Raw genomic sequence first — 21,730 nt, 5'->3', positions numbered from 1 at the left:
CAGGATTTAGAAGACATTTATAGAATCGTTCCCAGGTCAAAATGGGTTAAGGGTCTATAACTCCATGAGTGCACACATTCCATTTGTACACCATCAGAGGTAAAAGGTAGAGTAGATTGGGGTCCTGGTGATTAAGCGATCATATCAAAAGGTGATCCATGAGCCGAGTGAAATTAAAAAGATTGAGAATCACACTTCTGAAGTGTAGCAAATAAACCTGGCGTACTGAAATGGGTCAATATATGTAGGAGAAGGAATACAGGTCAAATATGTGCATCCATTCCACGCACACACTAACTGGGTCTGAGTTGAGCAGCACCAGCATGTGAACCTGGATTTAAGCACCAAAATAACTCCCAACAGGTACACTACTTATACCGCCTAAGGCAGGCAAAGAGTGCACACACACACACACACACACACACACACACACACACACACACACACACACACACACACACACACACACACACACACACACACACACACACACACACACACACACACACACACACACACACACACACACACACACACACACACACACACACACACACACACACACACACACGAGCTAGACCCCCATCAGGTTTCTGCCAGCCCACCAGGACAGACTCCTGTCTATTTCTCTTCTCCCTGGAGTCTCTCTCAGGGTGAGATAATGGGAACATCAGCTAATTAAAAGCTGTCAATCTGCAGCTTGGGGAGAAACAATGTAGACTACATTTAATACCTCTTGGTTACACACGGATACAGGCTACTGATTATTCTGCAGCAGTTTACAGTAGCATATAATATACAGGCTATTTTATAACATGTACAGTAGCATATAATATACAGGCTATTTTATAACATCAACTATTGATTACTTTCTTACCGATTAATCTATCAACACAATCACTTTTACAATTAATCAAATTGAGACACACTGAGTAACACTTTTTAAATAAAATATATACACTCGACACAAAAACTGTTACCGATTTCTCTAATCGATTAGCAGCCCTATTGGATTTTACAGTCTTTACAGCCATTTAACCCATTTTGGGCGTGAACCCCTTTTGGTGTTAGCATTAGGTATATTTTTGAAAAATTGAAGAACGACTGACATAGAAACATAGCTTTTTCAGAAAACTGTCAGGATGTAGAAGACATTTTTAGAATCTGATCTCAGGTCAAAATGGGTTAAACCATTATATAATGGTTTCCTGCAGGGGTGTAGACATGAACCCCTGCTCCGCCCGACATCAAAACTCTTCTGCGAAAATGCCTGATCACGAAGCGAGCTTGTCGTCGACTGGCTATTCTCACCACTACAGCAAGGCCAGAATAAGGACGCGAGGGTTTATGTTGTTAACCCATTTTGACCTGAGATCAGATTCTAAAAATGTCTGTTTGAAAATGACAGTTTTCTGAAAAAGCTGTTTCTATGTCAGTCGTTCTTCGATTTTTCAAAAATAGCAGATCTACAAGCTCATAGCGCGCCACTTGGTGGCGCGCTATGAGCTTGTAGATCTGCTATTTTTCAATAGCTAAAGCATAACATAATGCTAACACCAAAAGGGGTTCCCGCTTTAAAGACATGTACAAACAACAAAATTATGTATTTTATTTCAATATAATGTGTGTCACATTCAATAGAAAGTTGTCAAATTCAAAAACCAATGATTTTTATTCAAATCAATCATTTCCTATAATTGATTAAATCAATTAATTTGATGAACCGTTGCAGGCAGACCTTAATATACTGAATACAGCGTTAAGCTCAAATGCAGCAAATGCCGACTCCACCTCCCTCACCCCAAACACACCCTTAAAAACATGTATTAAATATAGTATTAAATACATTGCAAATCCCAGAATTGTGACTTTTGAAATATGTTTTATCATTGTTTTTCCAACCATGCTTCATCACTTTATCATTTTGCAAGGAAACGCATTAAGACTACTACGATGTAGGTCAGCTCCATGTAAACCTCATTATGGTTCCGACTAGTCTCAGAAGAACACTTATTTCAGGATCGCTGATGAACACAGAGCCCCTGCTTCGCTCTGTCTTTTTAAATTACGGATCCAGGTTAATTTGTTCGCTTCATACACAGTAAAATGCTGGGTGTTGGAGTGTACCAATGTTAAACCAAATGGACCCCATTACATTCCACTCCACACTTGTTGTGGAGTGGAATTGGCACCATTAACAGTGAGGATTTCACTGTGTTAGGTTTTGGCTTCCCGGAAACAGAAGTAGGCTGAGCAACTTCTCAATCTTCCTCATTTAACCTCGGTTAGCGTATGGAGGCCAACGTCTGCACACACATTATTAATCGTCTGCACACACATTATTGTGTCACAGAATTTCGTCTCAACACAGAGAGGAAGAACGCCAAATGTTGGAATATAACATAAAAGAAGAGGATCCAAGGCACTCTGTTCCAGTGAGGTGAAAAAAAGCCTTTTTTATTGGTTATAAGGCATGGCAAAGATCATTACAATCTCGGCACAATTTCGGCACTCAGCCTTCGTCAGGGTCCCATGGGACCCTGACGAAGGCTGAGTGCCGAAACGCGTTGGTCCTCTTTGTAATGATCTTTGCCATGCCATGCCTTATAACCAATTTTCACCTCACTGGAACAGAGTGCCTTGGATCCTCTTCTTTTATGTTATTCTAAACTCGCCAACGAGCACCTGTATTCAGTTCAACAAACAACGGACCACGGCAGCGCTCCCCTCTTCTTCTATTCGCCAAATGTTGAAATGTTTGAAACTGAATTGCTTTAGTCGATGTACATTTTTCATTCTTTTTTCTTTCAGCCTTTCACTTTAGTACTAGCAATTTAGTAATCTCTTCTCGGACTGCTCGCCCCCAACACTTCTTGTATTCTTGTATTCATTTCATTGAGGTTAAGGTTAGGAATAAGTTCAAGATTAGGCATAGTTTTGCAAGGTTACATTTAGGAATAAGGTTAGGTTTAGGCATAGTTTTACAAGGTTACATTTAGGAATAAGGTTAGGTTTAGGCACAGTTTTACAAGGTTACATTCAGGAATAAGGTTAGGTTTAGGCATAGTTTTACAAGGTTACATTTAGGAATAAGGTTAGGTTTAGGCATAGTTTTACAAGGTTACATTTAGGAATAAGGTTAGGTTTAGGCACAGTTTTACAAGGTTACATTCAGGAATAAGGTTAGGTTTAGGCATAGTTTTACAAGGTTACATTTAGGAATAAGGTTAGGTTTAGGCATAGTTTTACAAGGTTACATTCAGGAATAAGGTTAGGTTTAGGCATAGTTTTACAAGGTTACATTTAGGAATAAGGTTAGGTTTAGGCATAGTTTTACAAGGTTACATTTAGGAATAAGGTTAGGTTTAGGCACAGTTTTACAAGGTTACATTCAGGAATAAGGTTAGGTTTAGGCATAGTTTTACAAGGTTACATTTAGGAATAAGGTTAGGTTTAGGCATAGTTTTACAAGGTTACATTTAGGAATAAGGTTAGGTTTAGGCATAGTTTTACAAGGTTACATTCAGGAATAAGGTTAGGTTTAGGCATAGTTTTACTGAGGTTACGTTTAGGGACACCTAAACGTAAACGTACCGACGACCGTTCCGAGGTCGCCAGATTTCACCCGGGGCGAGCGTGTTTTGGTGCGAGCATTCTTGTATTATTCTCAATAGATAGATATTAGAATCTACATGTACATTGGCAAGAACACACAATAAAAGTTATCGCGGGAGTGGCGCGATATGAGCTTGTAGGTCTGCTATTTTTGAAAAATCGAAGAACGACGGACATAGAAACATAGCTTTTTCAGAAAACTGTCATTTTCAAACAGACATTTTTTGAATCTGATCTCAGGTCAAAATGGGTTAAATTTGAATTGTGTCGCTCAGGGACATGTGTGAAGGTACTTCAAGTGTAAATTATATCAGCATTGTAGTCAAGCCATACCACTTGCTTTAGACGAATCCACTGCAGTTTGGACAATAGACAAAGGCAAACCTGGAAGTCAAGTAACTTTTGTGAATGTTGTAATCTCAAAATCTGAGGTGAAAACGAGATTAGATTAACTATTTGGGAAATACAAAAGTGAAAAACGACATCCACAGCCTACACAGATATAGCATATTTCTTTAAACTCCATCATCAGGTGTATTTGATTTCTATCCCTACATGCAATCCAAGGATATTATTTTCCCTCTCAGGGAGCACAGAGACTCAGAGAGATAATGGAAAGGCAGCTAATTAAACCAAATGACTCTCTGGTGAACATCAGGAAAACCATTTCACACAACAGTCCCCATAAGACTTACACCACAAGGGGTTTAGAGTACAGGATACTTCACTTATAAAACTTTAATGAGGGCTACGTTTCACATTCCTTAGTTCTTACTGAACCCAAATGAGATTAATGAGGGCTACGATTCACATTCCTTAGTTCTTACTAAACCCAAATGAGATTAATGAGGGCTACGATTCACATTCCTTAGTTCTTACTAAACCCAAATGAGATTAATGAGGGCTACGATTCACATTCCTTAGTTCTTACTAAACCCAAATGAGATTAACAACAAAACCATTTCAGGATTGTTCCCTCAAATTTAAGTTCCTTTTATTCCCATATATTGGGATCTGTATTAGGGCATTAAGCAACTAGTCGACTAGTTTACTAGTCGACTAGTAAATCCACTAGTCGACCTTGTTGGTACTAGTTGACTAGTTGATAAGAAAAAAAAAAGGTTTTTATTTTTTTCCCGATTTTGTAGGCCTCAAGATCAGGTAGATTATAGTTATAGTCACCAATGTACACAGTTTTTAAATGTACAAATATTTATTTCAAAAAAGAAAAGAAAAATAGGTAGTAGGTAGTTAAACAACTAGTCGACTAGTTGTTTAACTAGTCAACTAGTAGAAATGACTAGAAGTGAATGCCCTAATCTGTATATCAGTCAGTTCTTGTCCCTTTTATGGCCACATATGGAGATCCCTGATATAAGCCCATATATGGACATATCAGTCGGATTGGTGGTCCTGGAAAACCGCCTACCAGAAGGACTCGACGTTGGGCACTCTCTCAAGTGCTTGACGAGGCCCACGCACAGATTTTATGAGTGGGGGACGGTGGTGGTCAGTGTGTCGGCCCTCCCATTCGCCATTTTATTTGAGTATTTGTTTTTCTTTGTTATAAGTTAAATGTTCTCCACATTTTTACAAATTTTACAATTTGTGATGAAATATCTCTCAAAACATTGGTAATTGGTTGTGTCGAGGAAATGTGGAATACACTAAGTTATACATTTAAGGAGATCAAATCACTCATGGGAAACTAAACTATGAGAAGTTGTTTTCTGTCCCATTATTATCTTTACTGACATTTGACCTGTGTGGTCTGAGGGAAGGGTCTTCCCATTGTCTCATGTGGTAAGACCCACCTACTCCTTGAGGATGTAGGAATGTATTTAAGCTGAAGTCTGACTGAGTTGTGGTGAGTCAGTACATGGTGTTCCATTGTAACGCTTGACGCTGGCTCCGTATTCGAATACAAGATTCTAATACTTTGAAACTCTGAATTGTGTCTGTCTCATTATGTTATTTTACTGTGTTATAAGTGCTCTCCAAAAGATTCTATAACAGTCGTCTAAGATTGGAACCAAGAATCTGGCATCGGTTTACGCACTACTATAATGTCATGCACACGCGAGTGTTTCACATTTACAATTTCATCCAGGTTTTACCAAGAGTCTTTAAGAGATGCTCCCCACTAAATAGATACCAACCCTGCGTCGTGACTCCTCGATGGCCGACAGGAGGGCGTTGTCTCTCTCGTTCTTCAAGAAGCCCTGTGAAAGAAACCAAGGGATGAGTGAATGACAAACAGAGCAAGATCAGAAGACATTTGAAGCCAAGGAATACAGCGTGTGATGGAACCGATTTAACAGGTGCACAATCAGCAGCTTCGTCCATGTGAGATAAAAACCTGCTTAATTATGTTTTCACACATTTTCATTCTTTCACAAATCGATAGCACATTTGTGTACAACACCTGGAAAACCTGGCTAATCTACAGTATGGATGCTTGAAATTATTCACAAATCATTTGCAATGATCAGCAGGCATACAGGAACTGCTCACACTGTATTCCCATTAAAACTGGGAAAGCGTCTGGGTAATTTTTTGATTTTAACCACTTTAACTATTATTCAAAAATAGCAGATATACAATCATATTAGCGCGCCACTTCATGCCACATCATGAGCTTGTAGATCTGCTATTTTAGAAAATTTGTGAAGATCTTTAACTAAAATTTGTGAGTCCCTGAAACAGTATTTGGAGATGGGGGGGGAAGGGGGCGTGGCCAAATACATATCATTTTGGGGGTCCTTGACATGAAAACCTTTTGAGCACCACTGAATAAGATTTTCAGAAAACAGTTATGATATAGAAGCTATTTGTAGAATAATCGTCCGAAATGGGTGAACTCATCCATACACCATTTAAGTGTCCTCTCTCTCAAAGCAGGGCACTGCAGTCTCCGCTTTTGGTGTCGTCTCAAGATGGCTGCACCTGCATCACGATGCATCTGTCCCCATTCTCTGCATTTTCCAGCTGAAATGTAGCAATTATGCCTCTCACTCACCTATCCCAATAAAACACAGGCTCCTCGATCTATATATAGGATGTGAATTAGCGAGTGATTACATGGTAATTATTGCCGGGTGTAGGAGAGTACATAATTGCCCTCTTCAGAGAGGGTTGGGGAAGCGGATGAGGACAGGGAACAGTCAGGAGGGCAGCCATCTTAAGACAACATTAAAATGGAGGCCTTGCTGTATGCACACACGTTCACTTCCTGCTCTAAGGACACACGGGGGGGGGGGTGGGTGACGTTGCTGGGAGTTTTATGCTGGCAGAGCATACAGCAAGGTCACAACTACAGGGAACAAATATAAAAATAAAATCAATGCTAAAATCATAGGCAGGCGGTTTCTAAACGGGCGATAAAAGCATTTTATTTATAGAGCATTGTCGTCATGAATTTAGACCTCAACAAAGCTTTCAAAGGGTTTTCTGAAACGGTATTGGAGCAGAGAGTTAATGCATCCCTACAATCTGCACAGAAAATACACGCGACACACACACACACACACACACACACACACACACACACACACACACACACACACACACACACACACACACACACACACACACACACACACACACACACACACACACACACACACACACACACACACACACACACACACACACACACACACACACACACACACACACACACACACACACACACACACACATTGAACAATTTGTTTTATATATAATTTCATCTGCCCACTTTTTACCATAGAAATCTGAAGAGATGAAAACTGAAAAGTATGACCTTATGTACTGAACAAAATATTTCCTCGGTCCCGATCCCAAACCATTGGTGTATTAATTAGCTAGACTTGGAAGATGAAGATGAATTTCCATGTCTTAGATATGAAAGGTAGAGTATTATATGATCAATGTAAGCATGGAAAAAAAGCATGTAAGTGCAGAGTGCAGACATATATCTCTGACAAAAGATCCCTTTAACTGACAGCTACTTATTTCTCCTGTCTGGTGATGGGCTGTTATTTCACTGTCCGTCTACTTGAAGCATGTGGGAGCAGCTTACATGCTTTCTAAAGCACATAGTTTTACTCGCCCCTCTCTCAAGAGTCTCACCCCACGGTCCACACATCGTCACCATCGTGCTGACGTGCTCACTATACCTCCATTTATCTACCCCTCTCATAAGAGGCTCACCCCATGGTCCACACATCGTCACCATCGTGCTGACGTGCTCACTATACCTCCATTTATCTACCCCTCTCATAAGAGTTTCACCCCGCGGTCCACACATCGTCACCATCGTGCTGACGTGCTCACTATACCTCCATTTATCTATTTCACATTTAATCTATTTCACATTTCCTTTCCCGTCTCAAAACTGTCTACCATATTGGCTCCTTAATTTCTCTCCCTCTCATCTTCTGGGACCAAATTCTGTTATGATGGACGAGGTCTAGTACCCACGCAGCCATTGTGTCCTGCACTACTCATCCACCATGAACTTAAAACAACAAAAGTGTCAGTCAAAGTGTGCCTTTATAGTGCGTAACTATCAATCATTTAGCTGGGCAGCTCCTAGAACCCTTCTATAGGGGTTCCACGTTGAGAACCACTGCGTTTGGCGGACCGAATACTGTGTCAGTCACTACACAATCACAATGTCTGCGGTACGTTTAAGGTTTGTTACGGCTTTCTTGGACCGGTGGTGTGATGGTGTTTATGCAAATATTTATTGTAGCACTTTTGAGATTTTGTCCAAATGTAAAGTGCATTATAAATAGAATTCATTAACCCATTTTGACCTGAGATCAGACAGTTTTCTGAAAAAGCTATGTTTCTATGTCAGGCACGCTATGAGCTTGTAGATCTGCTATTTTTCAATAGCTAAAGCATAACATAATGCTAACACCAAAAGGGGTTCCCGCCCAAAATGGGTTAATAATACGTATTTAACACCTGACCGACTCAAACTACCACTGAGACAGACATGCATGCAAGTCAGAAAAAAGGCGACCTCTACAGGTTCCTGAGTAGCACTACCGCTAGAACACAGATGCAGGCAGGGGCAGAGACGAAATCCCCATCTACAGTTTTCTAATTTCATTTTGAGGATCTTTGCAATAAAATGTACTTGTTTACATTGCCCGAAGCAACATTTAGTTTCCAGGTAGGCTAAGCTATTAAAAAGCATACCACATAATTAATAAGGTCAACGTTTTGCAGAAAAACCCTCAAACTGTCACTTCCTTACCTCTCAAAAGCACTCTTGTTCTCTCTATCCACTTCCATTTCACATAATGGTCGCTTTTAGTGATGCACCGAATATTCGGCCGCAGAAAATATTTCAGCCTATTCGGTTTCAGCCCGAATAGGCAGAAAATATATCACCGAATACTGTATGCAATTAATGCATTCAAAAAAGCTGAATAAATGTTTTATGGACCCATAATAGTGATTATTATTTAAGTTAAGTTTTGCCATAACCATTTATTTTGCCATAAATCAGGTAGCTTTAAGGTACGGCCATGACAGCAATGGTAGGAAAAAAAGATATATAATATTAATTATATTCGGTATTCGGCCAACTGTTTCCTATATTCGGTATTCGGCCAAGAATTTCCCTTTTGGTGCATCCCTCCGACTTGCTTTCATCCTCTATCGCTCTGGTTCTGTATCTTTCCTAGAGTTGTTAAACTGCCAATACGGGCCTAAAACGCTGGTATCGGACGGTATCAGGATGCTAGTCTACGCCATGTTGAATGCTTCAGTTTATGTTGTACTACTGTTTTATAGATCATTTGTATTTATTCCTACATCAGTGGTTCTCACTCAACGTAAGGGTCCATTTGGTTTGGTTCCAATTGTACGCTCTCAGAGTTACAGACCTGTAAGGGTCCATTTGGAACCCTGAGAGAAACTGGACCCTATTTTGAGAACCACTGTCCTAGTTCTTTATCGAGATTGCACAGATCGGATCGGTACTCGGTATCAACCGATACGCAAGTTATGGGTATCTGGAAGGAAAGAATGGTATGGGACGGACGGGTACACCTCTAATCTTTCCTTGCATACATGTGTACTAGTGATGTACCGAATATTCGGCCGCAGAAAATATTCGGCAGAAAATGGCTAAAAATGGCTAAAAATGCATTTTCGGCCTATTCGGTTTTCGGCTCGAATAGGCAGAAAATATATCACCGAATAGTGTATGCAATTAATGCATTCAAAAGAGCTGAATAAATGTTTTATGGACCAATAATAGTGGTTATTATTTAAGTATTCGGCCAACGGTTTCCTATATTCGGTATTCGGTTTCGGCCAAGAATTTTCCTTTCGGTGCATCCCTACCTCTAATCTTTCCTTGCATACATGTGTACCTCTCATGGCCTGCCCCATCTCCCCCCTCTCTCTCCACCGGCTGCCCCTCCTCAACCTCTGTCTACAGTCTACCCAGGAGAATCTTACACAATGTCTATATTTAACTAACAAAGGAAAGGTCACAGCTCAGTCAACAGTACTCACTAGAGAACTAGAGCACTGAACTAATGTATAGAATAGTATCTAGAAAGCACAAAGGCTGGCTAGCCACTAAACCACATGTATAAAAATTGGTAAATGGTAAATGGTGCATTTATATAGCGCCTTTATCCAAGGCGCTTTACATAGATTGTGCATTACATTCACCCATTCACACACACATTCATACACCGATTGCGGCGGAAGCCATGCAAGGTACCAACCAGCACATCGGGAGCAATTTGGGGTTCAGTGTCTTGCCCAAGGACACTTCGACATGTAGACAGGAGCCGGGATTTGAACCGCCGACCCATGGATCATTGGACGACCTGCTCTACCTCCTGAGCCACAGTCGCACTTAGTTGTGCATCAACTAGCAAAAGCAGTCAATCTACATGACTATAGCCAAATATCACCAATCTCCACCTCCACAAAGTATTGACAATGTATCACACTCTAATATCAAACCTATATATACACATGTACTGTACATAAGAAAGGGCCTATAGTACATGTTATATGACCATAGTATTAAAAAGTGCCATTTGACACTTGACTCATGAATGTGTCAATGAGTCCATCCACAAGGCCATGGGCTTCGTCCCTCTTTCCTCCATCCATGTCGTTCTCTCTTTCTCTATTCGTATTCATTTACATTTACATGTACTGATCATCAATTTAGGAGGGGCGCCGTAAGCCGTAATATGCTGTGCGTCATCGGTATGTAGACAATTGTTAGGTATGCCATGGTGAGACGTAGCCACTGTCTGTAACCGACATTTTGAAATGATAAAATACTGCAGAAGCTTCTAGTTCTCTACGCCTTCATTCTACAGAAGCTTCTAGTCCTCTATGCCTTCATTCTACAGAAGCTTCTAGTCCTCTATGCCTTCATTCTACAGAAGCTTCTAGTCCTCTATGCCTTCATTCTACAGAAGCTTCTAGTCCTCTATGCCTTCATTCTACAGAAGCTTCTAGTCCTCTATGCCTTCATTCTGCAGAAGCTTCTAGTCTTCTATGCCTTCATTCTACAGAAGCTTCTAGTCCTCTATGCCTTCATTCTACAGAAGCTTCTAGTCCTCTATGCCTTCATTCTAAAGAGGTAAAAATAGACAGCAAACGGGAGGTTTACTTTAAAGGACCACTTCACCACTTTCCACCCCATCTTCATGTAATTGGTCCTCACTAATAAACATGATAAAATGGCACCATTTTTTCTACTCAGTCTGCTTCTCATAGCAGGACTGTGTGCAGTTCAGAAACCCGTCCACCAGTGACATCATCGTTAGGCAGATATTTTTACAAAAAATATTATGATCATGAGAACGATGGCTTCCATTTTCGCATTGCAACTTTTCAGTACTAGAAAGCCTGCAGTTTCTAATAGCTTGGATTCCCCATCGATGATGTCACTGACTGGTGGACGGGTTTCTGAACTGCGACACAGACCGAGTAGAAAAAAATGGTAGCCATTTTATCATGTTCATTAGTGAGGACTAGTATATGAAGATAGGTTGAAAAGTGGTGAAGTGGTCCTTTAAGACCTGCGCCGAGTCTGACACACAAACCTGATGAAATGTAAGCTTCCCAACATATGGACAGACTTCAGCAAAAACAATACAAAATTGTGATGTGTTAAATGTAAATTAATGGATTTAGATTGGGGTTTTGTAACTTTTTTGGGGGGGCCCACCCCTTACGTTATGCTCTCTCACAGGTCTGCGACCCACCGTAACACCAACAGACAGATGGCCAGACAGTCTAGAAGCTTCTGCAGGAAATGGGAACACGGCGGCAGGAGAAACAGAAGTATAGCCCGATCTCCCATAAATATGAATATATTTTTAAAAGAGGTGCAAAAACTCATACAGAATATACAGTATAAAAAATGTCATGTGTGTCGCAGCAGAATTAAAGTGGTGATTACTAATCACCACAGCTCTCTGTAAAGTATCATTTCTTTAGATTAACCCATTTTGGGTGGGAACCCCTTTTGGTGTTTTAATCATTACGTTATAATTTAGCTATTGAATTTTTTTTGAAAAAACGTGAAAATATTTATTTAAAAAAACTGGAGGATTTAGATTTTTTTTTTTTTTTTTAATTTCGAGGTCAGGCCTAAATGGGTTAATTGTATATGTAAAAGGTTACTCTATTACATACAGGTAAAGTGTGTGTGTGTGTGTGTGTGTGGGGGGGGGGGGGGGGCACACACGACATGCATTCTCTACTTCTTGACATGTATGTAACATGATTGGCGTGTAATGTAAATGTGACATACATGTGCACGCGTGAGTGCGCACACACTGCGCTGGCATACAGGCCTCTCTCCTCTTCTTGGGCTTGGTCAGCCAAGAAGAGGAGACAGTGCCTGAACAAAATGTATAGATGGCCAGTCATGATGACAAATGGCAGCTTATATTAGCTGATAGGATCAATGTTTTATATTATCCTTTTCCAATCGATCCTAAATCTCAAATCATCAAATATCTTCCAAGTAATATACAGTATGTCACGGTCATCGTGATTTAACAGCAACACAGCCTACTTACAATCACCAATTATGAAATTGTATAGGAATAGTTTGACTGATAAGGCACACAATCTATTGTTAGGCGTGAAGGGAAACAGCCTCTCCAGCCTCCCTCTTTTCTACAGACAATAACTTAGAAGACAGAGTTACAGAAAATGACAATGTATTACTGACTGTACACAGTCTCTTTTGATTAAGAGGAACACATTCCTCCCCACAAATTAAGTATCGTAATAGTAGGATCCTATTGAGGAAAGCACACGCACGCACACACACAAGTACATACATCTATAACCATCAAAGTATAACCTATATTTTAATTGCATTGATTCAGCATTCAGCAAAACATATGGTTGCCATCTGTCAGAATGACATGTGAAATTGAAAGTAAGGGAGGGAAGGAAGGAGGGAAGGAAGGAGGGAAGAAGGAAAGGAAGGAAGGATTTTGTCCTCAGTTGCCGTGAGACAATGAGCCAGCCGGTGCCGCTCTTTGCGCGAGCCGTTGCGTGTGTGCGTGCGTGTGTGCGTGCGTGCGTTTGCAAGCGCATGTGTGTCTGTGTGTAACCCCACCCATCACTCCTCCACTTCCTGTGTAGAGAATACATACTGTACAGATGCCTTCAAAAAGTAATCACTATTATCATCATTGGTCCATTATATTACCATCATTGTTTGTCATAACATGACATACATTAATTGCAAAGTAAGCCAATACAATGAGGGAGAAAGAAAGAGTGACAGGTGATAGAGAGAGACAGAGTGACAGACACACACAGAACACACATGCATGTATATTTAAGTGTATTAAGTGTGTGTGCGTGTGTGCATGTGTGTGTGTGTGTGCGTGCGTGCGTGCGTGCTTGCTTGTGTAGGCGATACTCACTCATGCTGAGCTCTAGACTGCCAGCAGACAGTCAGACAGGGACAGGAGAGGATGAGACAACAGGAGAAGAGTAAAAGTACAAAAGTACCTAAAAAGCTAAGTAATGCCAGGTGTCCAGGCTTTTGACAGCCCCTGTGAGACCCGCATTGCACCCCTCACCCCTGGCCCCCTAACCCTCCCCATCTCTCTGAGGCTCTGCCAGCCAGGGCAGCAGCAAGTGGCCGCCATTCTGGGGCGTGTTCCCAGGGTCCCGTGGAGCCTGCATGTCGGTCCAGTCGCAGTCTTCCACCGTGCTAAACCAGGCCACTGCCTCTGTGGGCAAAGCAACGAGAGAGCCGGGTAGAAGTGCCACATCGAGACTCACTGGAGGTTGGTTTTATTGTCGGGAGGGCTGTACCAACTCCGGACTCAGACACGGGGGAGGGGGGGGTCCATGAGATGGGAGCTATGGATTCATATATATTCTCAGATCGTACCATAAGTTAACACCCCCATTCATCCTCTGTTCTCTTTCCCTCACTCACTCTCTCTCTCTACCTCTCTCGATCCTTCACTTCTTCCCAGCATCCCCCCCCCCCCCCCTCCCCCACAACCTCTCAGTCCCACTCAGTTTGTTCCTTTTATCCGTCTATGCATCCTGTTTCTTTCCTCCCTCCCTCCCTCCTTTCCTCCCTCCTCTCTCCCATGGCGGCGCAATGCAATTACAGTAATGCTTTTTTCCTCTCCTCCTCCTCTCAGTTGATGACTTCCGACATCCTGTGTTGAAACCAGGCTAATCATGCTCTTAAGGGTCATGTTTAGTTAATGAAGGGGGTGGGAGGCATGTAGGGTGACACACACACACACACACACACACACACACACACACACACACACACACACACACACACACACACACACACACACACACACACACACACACACACACACACACACACACACACACACACACACACACACACACACACACACACACACACACACACACACACACACACACACCTGCCTTTGTGGCAAACATTGCAGGCATGGAAACACACGTGCCTGCAGCGTGTGTAGTGATAGTGTAGGCACATGGCATGCACTCATTCACAACGTACAGCTCTGTTGTAGTCATGGTGCACGGACGCCACGCACCAGAGAAGCATGGAAGGAAGCGGTGCCCATGTGTCACCTGACCTGTACACACAAACAATTCATTCAGTCAAACATTCATTCATGTGTTCTTTCACATGCTGTCCGCATGTGCAGAAGCTGCACGAGGCGTTAAGAGATGTCAGAGGTGGGGCTCCGTCAGTGTGCGTGCAATACCGTGCATGCACATTGCACACATGTGCACACACACACACACACACACAGCCCAAAGGGGGCTTCGGCCCCATGCCCCTTTTACCCGTCTATAAAACAACTGCCCTCTCCAGACCACAAATGCAGCATTTACTACATGGTGAAAGAAATGCAAATGCCCCTCCCTCTCCTTTCCATGCCATACTGGAAGGCAGCATTCAGGAGAATTGCCTTTTTTTTAACTAATTTGTTTCGAAATCCATGTCGTATATACACCGCATCTCCAGTAAATAAAGACGCTGGGTTTGCACCACGAAAATAGCGACGCGTTGAGAGCTTGTAGATCTGCCATTTTCGCTGTTTTTGTCCAAAAGTGCCCTCTTACGGGATTTCAGCCCCTGCCCCTCTAACACTCTATGCGCGCACGCGCACACGCACACACGCACGCACGCACACACGCACACACACACACTCTTATCAGACTGTGTCCACCCAATACATGCCATCACTGTATGAAGACAGACAGACGGCGGTGGTGGGGCAGGAGACAGACAGACAGTGGTGGGGCAGGAGACAGACAGACAGACGGCGGTGGGGCAGGAGACAGACACCATGATGGGGGAGGGAAAGAGAAAGATCTGAGTGAGGAATGGAAAGCAAGAGAGAGAGAATGAGAGGAGACAGATTTAAATGCAGTAGGAGTGGGGTGGATGGAGGGGGGGGGGGGGGGGGGGGGGGGTAGTATCAGGGAAAAAGATGGAATAGTGATAACTGAGATGCAGACGGACAGAAAGGAGAGAATTCACCCTGCAGGCAGTCGCCATTTCTTCCTTTTATATATATTTCTTTATATCTGCACACACTCTCATTCCCTCCATCTCTCCTTCCTTTCTCATTTTCCTCCTACACCCTTTTTCCTACATATTTCCTTTCCTTGGCTTTTGTCCTCCTCCAGAAGGGGAGGCTCTATCATAGTCTCTCTCTCGCTCTATCATAGTCTTTCTCTCTCTCTTTCTCTCTCTCGCTATAACAGCTCTATCATAGTCTCTCTCTCTCTCTCTTTCTCTCTCGCTATAACAGAGAACAAATGAGCCACGCACTGAATTCCCACCCCCAGCTAGTCAGTTAGCTGACAAGACACACAGGGAGGGACCCTTCCATTTGAACCATAGACAAGTGTGTGATATTGACCTAATAATGGCACATCCTAGAACATTAAGTGCTTAAGCCCCATTTTCAAAATGCATCAGCATTTTTTCTAATGTTGTTCAAAAATGGCTAATCTACAAGCACACGACGTGTCACAGATCAGAAATGTCTTCTTATGTTTGTTCGTTTAAAAAAAAAGGCACACGAGGTTAATATATTCCTTCTAACGGGCGTGGAAAAACTTTGTACGCACAAATAATTTAAATGTGTCCAGTTATTGGCAAAAAAAAATATTAGGAACAAATAAGGACAAAGCCTGTTTACCAAACCCTCAAAGTTGCTTATATATAGGTTAACTAAAAGCGTGACCTATAGAAATTGCCTCCTAGATTCATTTAGGCTTGGTCAAGGATAAATCTAGGATTAACGGCCAACACAGAGATAGTACTACTACTGCCTGTACATCTATACACTACTAGTAGTGTATCATACTAGTAGTGTATACTACTAGTATACACTACTAGTAGTGTATACTAGTAGTATACACTACTAGTAGTGTATACTAGTAGTATACACTACTAGTATACACTACTAGTAGTGTATACTAGTAGTATACACTACTAGTAGTGTATACTAGTAGTATACACTACTAGTATACACTACTAGTAGTGTATACTAGTAGTATACACTACTAGTAGTGTATACTAGTAGTATACACTACTAGTATGATACACTAGTATCATTCACACACCAATTCCCTCGGTGTGTGTTTCTCTCTATGACTGACAGTGGAGGCTGTACATCACTATATCAGGTCATTCATGCACATGAACCCCACACACACACACACACACACACACACACACACACACACACACACACACACACACACACACACACACACACACACACACACACACACACACACACACACACACACACACACACACACACACACACACACACACACACACACACACACACACACACACACACACACACACACACACACACACACACACACGAATATAGCATTTGGAACACACTGGAGACTTTTCCCTGCAGCCACAAAAGCAGACACCAACTTCAAAAGTAACACAGGAAATGCACCAATATCACCTTCTCATGAGTCACTGCAAAGCTAATTAAATCCATTACATTTCCCTGTGGATTGCTTTGATTTGTCATGTCTTTTGAAATACTACAGACATCAAAGTTTAGGATTTGGGCATTTGCTCCAAAAATGGTATTCTAGGAAACCGAGATGATGTATGATTGATAACTTATTCTTAGGAGGGTTGAGGTTCAACACCCGGTTCCAATTTGGAACTACATTGCTTATTGAATCCTCCCCAAATCTGAAGTCTGCTTTACATTCATTTTGCAAATGAATTAATTTATGTTCTTTTTGAAGCCTGAACGAGTACTGCTAACAAGAGCTGTACTATACGTTTGCACAGAGAAGGCTTTCCTCACTGTTCAATAAAGGTTACATAAAAGGGATTCGAAAGGATTCAGCCTCCAAGTCCATAAGCAGATTCAATGAATGATTCGATGAAATCCTCTGGAAACTAAAGCCTAATTCCCAGAGAGAGAAGAGCAAAGACGAGACAGAGGAAAGAGGGATCTAGGAAGATAAAAACCTTGTATACTGTACTGACGTCAGGCCTGAATGGGTTAAATCATTTGTTTATACACCACGTCACATATTAAATGACTCAGAACCTTATTGAACTTCTGGAGTTTTGGTCCATCCAGGAGCCATGCGTTATCATGTGTTGGAGCCATGCGTTGAGCCTTCTGGGATCTTATACAACATTAACATGCCATTTATCACTCAGCTTTTCTACTAAATGAATAAAGAACAAAATGCTTCAGTGATTGGAAAGTTGGCCCTGGGTGTAAGATCATAATGGTCATTTGTGTGTGTGTGTGTGTGTGTGTGTGTGTGTGTGTGTGTGTGTGTGTGTGTGTGTGTGTGTGTGTGTGTGACGTGCGTGCATGCGTGCTTGAGCCCCATGTTGCCAGAAACTAAGTGACTAAGTGCTCTTCCAGTCAGTCAGTCAGTCAGTCAGTCCCACCCAGGCTAGGGTACATCCGGCTGACTAATAGGGACTATAAGCAATGACTGTTTCGGAAGTACGGCGGCTATGACGCCGTCGCCGTAGCTGTCAATCAAAACAGCCATCGGCGACGGCGACATTGGTTCCCATGGTGACGCGTCTATGCACCATGTGTCAAACAAACACTTTTTTTTAAAACACCCCGTCGCGCGTCAGCTAACTTGCCGATATTGCTTAATTCTTACATGCGCTGGACATGATCAGCAGTGGAAAGAGGAAGGTGTTGGAGCAATCTGTGTTATTCTAAAACCGTTTTAATAAACATGGTTAATATGACATATGGTATTAGTGTTATTTCTTCATTCAGAGCATGCCAACACATTACACAGCATAAGAGAGGTGATGGAGCAATCGGTGTAAATGTATGACAGCTATAATTTCAATAAACATGGTTATGACATGGCGTTGTAGACACTACGTGTAGGTTCTCCCGTAGTAGAAAGGGCTGCTATTATGTCGCTATTATGTTTGGGTGGGGAAGAAATCAGGGACAGAGGAAGAGAGAGAGAGAGAGATGATGAAGTTAGGTTGGACTGCACTAAAGAGAGAGAGAGAGATGATGAAGTTAGGTTGGACTGCACTAAAGAGAGAGAGAGAGATGATGAAGTTAGGTTGGACTGCACTAAAGAGAGAGAGAGAGATGATGAAGTTAGGTTGGACTGCACTAAAGAGAGAGAGAGAGATGATGAAGTTAGGTTGGACTGCACTAAAGAGAGAGAGAGAGATGATGCAGTTAGGTTGGACTGCACTAAAGAGAGAGAGAGAGATGATGAAGTTAGGTTGGACTGCACTAAAGAGAGAGAGAGAGATGATGAAGTTAGGTTGGACTGCACTAAAGAGAGAGAGAGAGATGATGAAGTTAGGTTGGACTGCACTAAAGAGAGAGAGAGAGATGATGAAGTTAGGTTGGACTGCACTAAAGAGGGAGAGAGAGATGATGAAGTTAGGTTGGACTGCACTAAAGCCCACGCCTGGACCAAACCCAGGGAGAGAGATGATGAAGTTAGGTTGGACTGCACTAAAGCCCACGCCTGGACCAGAGGGAGAGAGAGAGAGATGATGAAGTTAGGTTGGACTGCACTAAAGAGGGAGGGAGAGAGAGATGATGAAGTTAGGTTGGACTGCACTAAAGAGGGAGGGAGAGAGAGATGATGAAGTTAGGTTGGACTGCACTAAAGAGGGAGAGAGAGAGAGATGATGACGTTAGGTTGGACTGCACTAAAGCCCACGCCTGGACCAGAGGGAGAGAGAGAGAGATGATGACGTTAGGTTGGACTGCACTAAAGAGGGAGAGAGAGAGAGATGATGACGTTAGGTTGGACTGCACTAAAGCCCACGCCTGGACCAGAGGGAGAGAGAGAGAGATGATGAAGTTAGGTTGGACTGCACTAAAGCCCACGCCTGGACCAGAGGGAGAGAGAGAGAGATGATGACGTTAGGTTGGACTGCACTAAAGAGGGAGGGAGAGAGAGATGATGCAGTTAGGTTGGACTGCACTAAAGAGAGAGAGAGAGATGATGAAGTTAGGTTGGACTGCACTAAAGAGAGAGAGAGAGATGATGAAGTTAGGTTGGACTGCACTAAAGCCCACGCCTGGACCAAACCCAGGGAGAGAGATGATGAAGTTAGGTTGGACTGCACTAAAGCCCACGCCTGGACCAGAGGGAGAGAGAGAGAGATGATGAAGTTAGGTTGGACTGCACTAAAGAGGGAGGGAGAGAGAGATGATGAAGTTAGGTTGGACTGCACTAAAGAGGGAGGGAGAGAGAGATGATGAAGTTAGGTTGGACTGCACTAAAGAGGGAGAGAGAGAGAGATGATGACGTTAGGTTGGACTGCACTAAAGCCCACGCCTGGACCAGAGGGAGAGAGAGAGAGATGATGAAGTTAGGTTGGACTGCACTAAAGCCCACGCCTGGACCAGAGGGAGAGAGAGAGAGATGATGACGTTAGGTTGGACTGCACTAAAGCCCACGCCTGGACCAGAGGGAGAGAGAGAGAGATGATGACGTTAGGTTGGACTGCACTAAAGCCCACGCCTGGACCAGAGGGAGAGAGAGAGAGATGATGACGTTAGGTTGGACTGCACTAAAGCCCACGCCTGGACCAAACCCAGGGCCTCCTCAGCAGGGTGGGGTGGTCAAGAAAGAGGGATGGAGGACCAAAGCGATGTACGGAAGAACATCTCTTTGATGAACAAAGAGGTGGGATAAATGGAGGCTCAGAGGGACGGAGAAAGCTAGCAGTGGTACACATCTACAGTAGTTATTATTATATTTAAAAAATGCTTTTCCCAGTCTTATTTGTGTGTGGAGTCTGTGGACCAAACGGTTGTAGGTGTCCCTTTGTCCTACACTCACATCAACAAGGCCTGGTAGGTTATGAAATGAAATTAAATGAAATGATTACTATATTTACCCAGGGTATCTGGGCTAAGCTCAAGAACTTGTTTCCAGCCAGGCCAGAACCAGCCAGAACATTTCATCGTAGTGGTTCAATGCCTTGTTCAAGGGCACTTCAGCGGTGGTAATTTTAACGTGTCGGACCGCTGATTCGAACTGGCAACCTTCCGGTATCAAGACCGCTCCGCAATCCGTTCGGCCACCGCTGCCTATGATGACTGTATGTCCCTTTGTCCTACACTCACATGAACAAGGCCTGGTAGGTTATGATGACTGCATGTCCCTTTGTCCTACACTCACAGTAACAAGGCCTGGTAGGTTATGATGACTGCATGTCCCTTTGTCCTACACTCACATCAACAAGGCCTGGTAGGTTATGATGACTGCATGTCCCTTTGTCCTACACTCACAGTAACAAGGCCTGGTAGGTTATGATGACTGTCTGCATGTCCCTTTGTCCTACACTCACATCAACAAGGCCTGGTAGGTTATGATGACTGCATGTCCCTTTGTCCTACACTCACAGTAACAAGGCCTGGTAGGTTATGATGACTGCATGTCCCTTTGTCCCACGCTCACATGAACAAGGCCTGGTAGGTTATGGTGACTGCATGTCCCTTTGTCCTACACTCACATCAACAAGGCCTGGTAGGTTATGATGACTGCATGTCCCTTTGTCCTACACTCACAGTAACAAGGCCTGGTAGGTTATGATGACTGCATGTCCCTTTGTCCTACACTCACATCAACAAGGCCTGGTAGGTTATGATGACTGCATGTCCCTTTGTCCTACACTCACAGTAACAAGGCCTGGTAGGTTATGATGACTGCATGTCCCTTTGTCCTACACTCACAGTAACAAGGCCTGGTAGGTTATGATGACTGCATGTCCCTTTGTCCTACACTCACAGTAACAAGGCCTGGTAGGTTATGATGACTGCATGTCCCTTTGTCCTACACTCACAGTAACAAGGCCTGGTAGGTTATGATGACTGTCTGCATGTCCCTTTGTCCCACGCTCACAGTAACAAGGCCTGGTAGGTTATGATGACTGTCTGCATGTCCCTTTGTCCCACGCTCACATGAACAAGGCCTGGTAGGTTATGATGACTGTCTGCATGTCCCTTTGTCCTACGTTCACAGTAACAAGGCCTGGTAGGTTATGATGACTGTCTGCATGTCCCTTTGTCCCACGCTCACATGAACAAGGCCTGGTAGGTTA

The 21,730-nt window shown here is 42.9% G+C and overlaps 1 protein-coding gene across 1 annotated transcript in view; it reads right to left on the bottom strand.

Moving 5' to 3' along the window:
• nup93 (nucleoporin 93) overlaps positions 1 to 21,730 on the bottom strand; it is a 65,776-nt gene that overhangs the window by 27,133 nt on the left and 16,913 nt on the right. The window contains exon 4 of the mRNA XM_079500565.1: positions 5,775 to 5,837. Coding sequence (XP_079356691.1) covers positions 5,775 to 5,837 — 63 coding nt within the window. The remainder of the gene's footprint in view (positions 1 to 5,774; positions 5,838 to 21,730) is intronic.

The sequence above is a fragment of the Electrona antarctica genome (genome assembly GCF_951216825.1).
Source record: "Electrona antarctica genome assembly, chromosome: 5".
NCBI classification, from domain to species: Eukaryota; Metazoa; Chordata; class Actinopteri; order Myctophiformes; family Myctophidae; genus Electrona; species Electrona antarctica.
The sequence above is the reverse complement of the archived record's forward strand: the minus strand, read 5'-3'. Positions and strand labels throughout refer to the sequence as shown.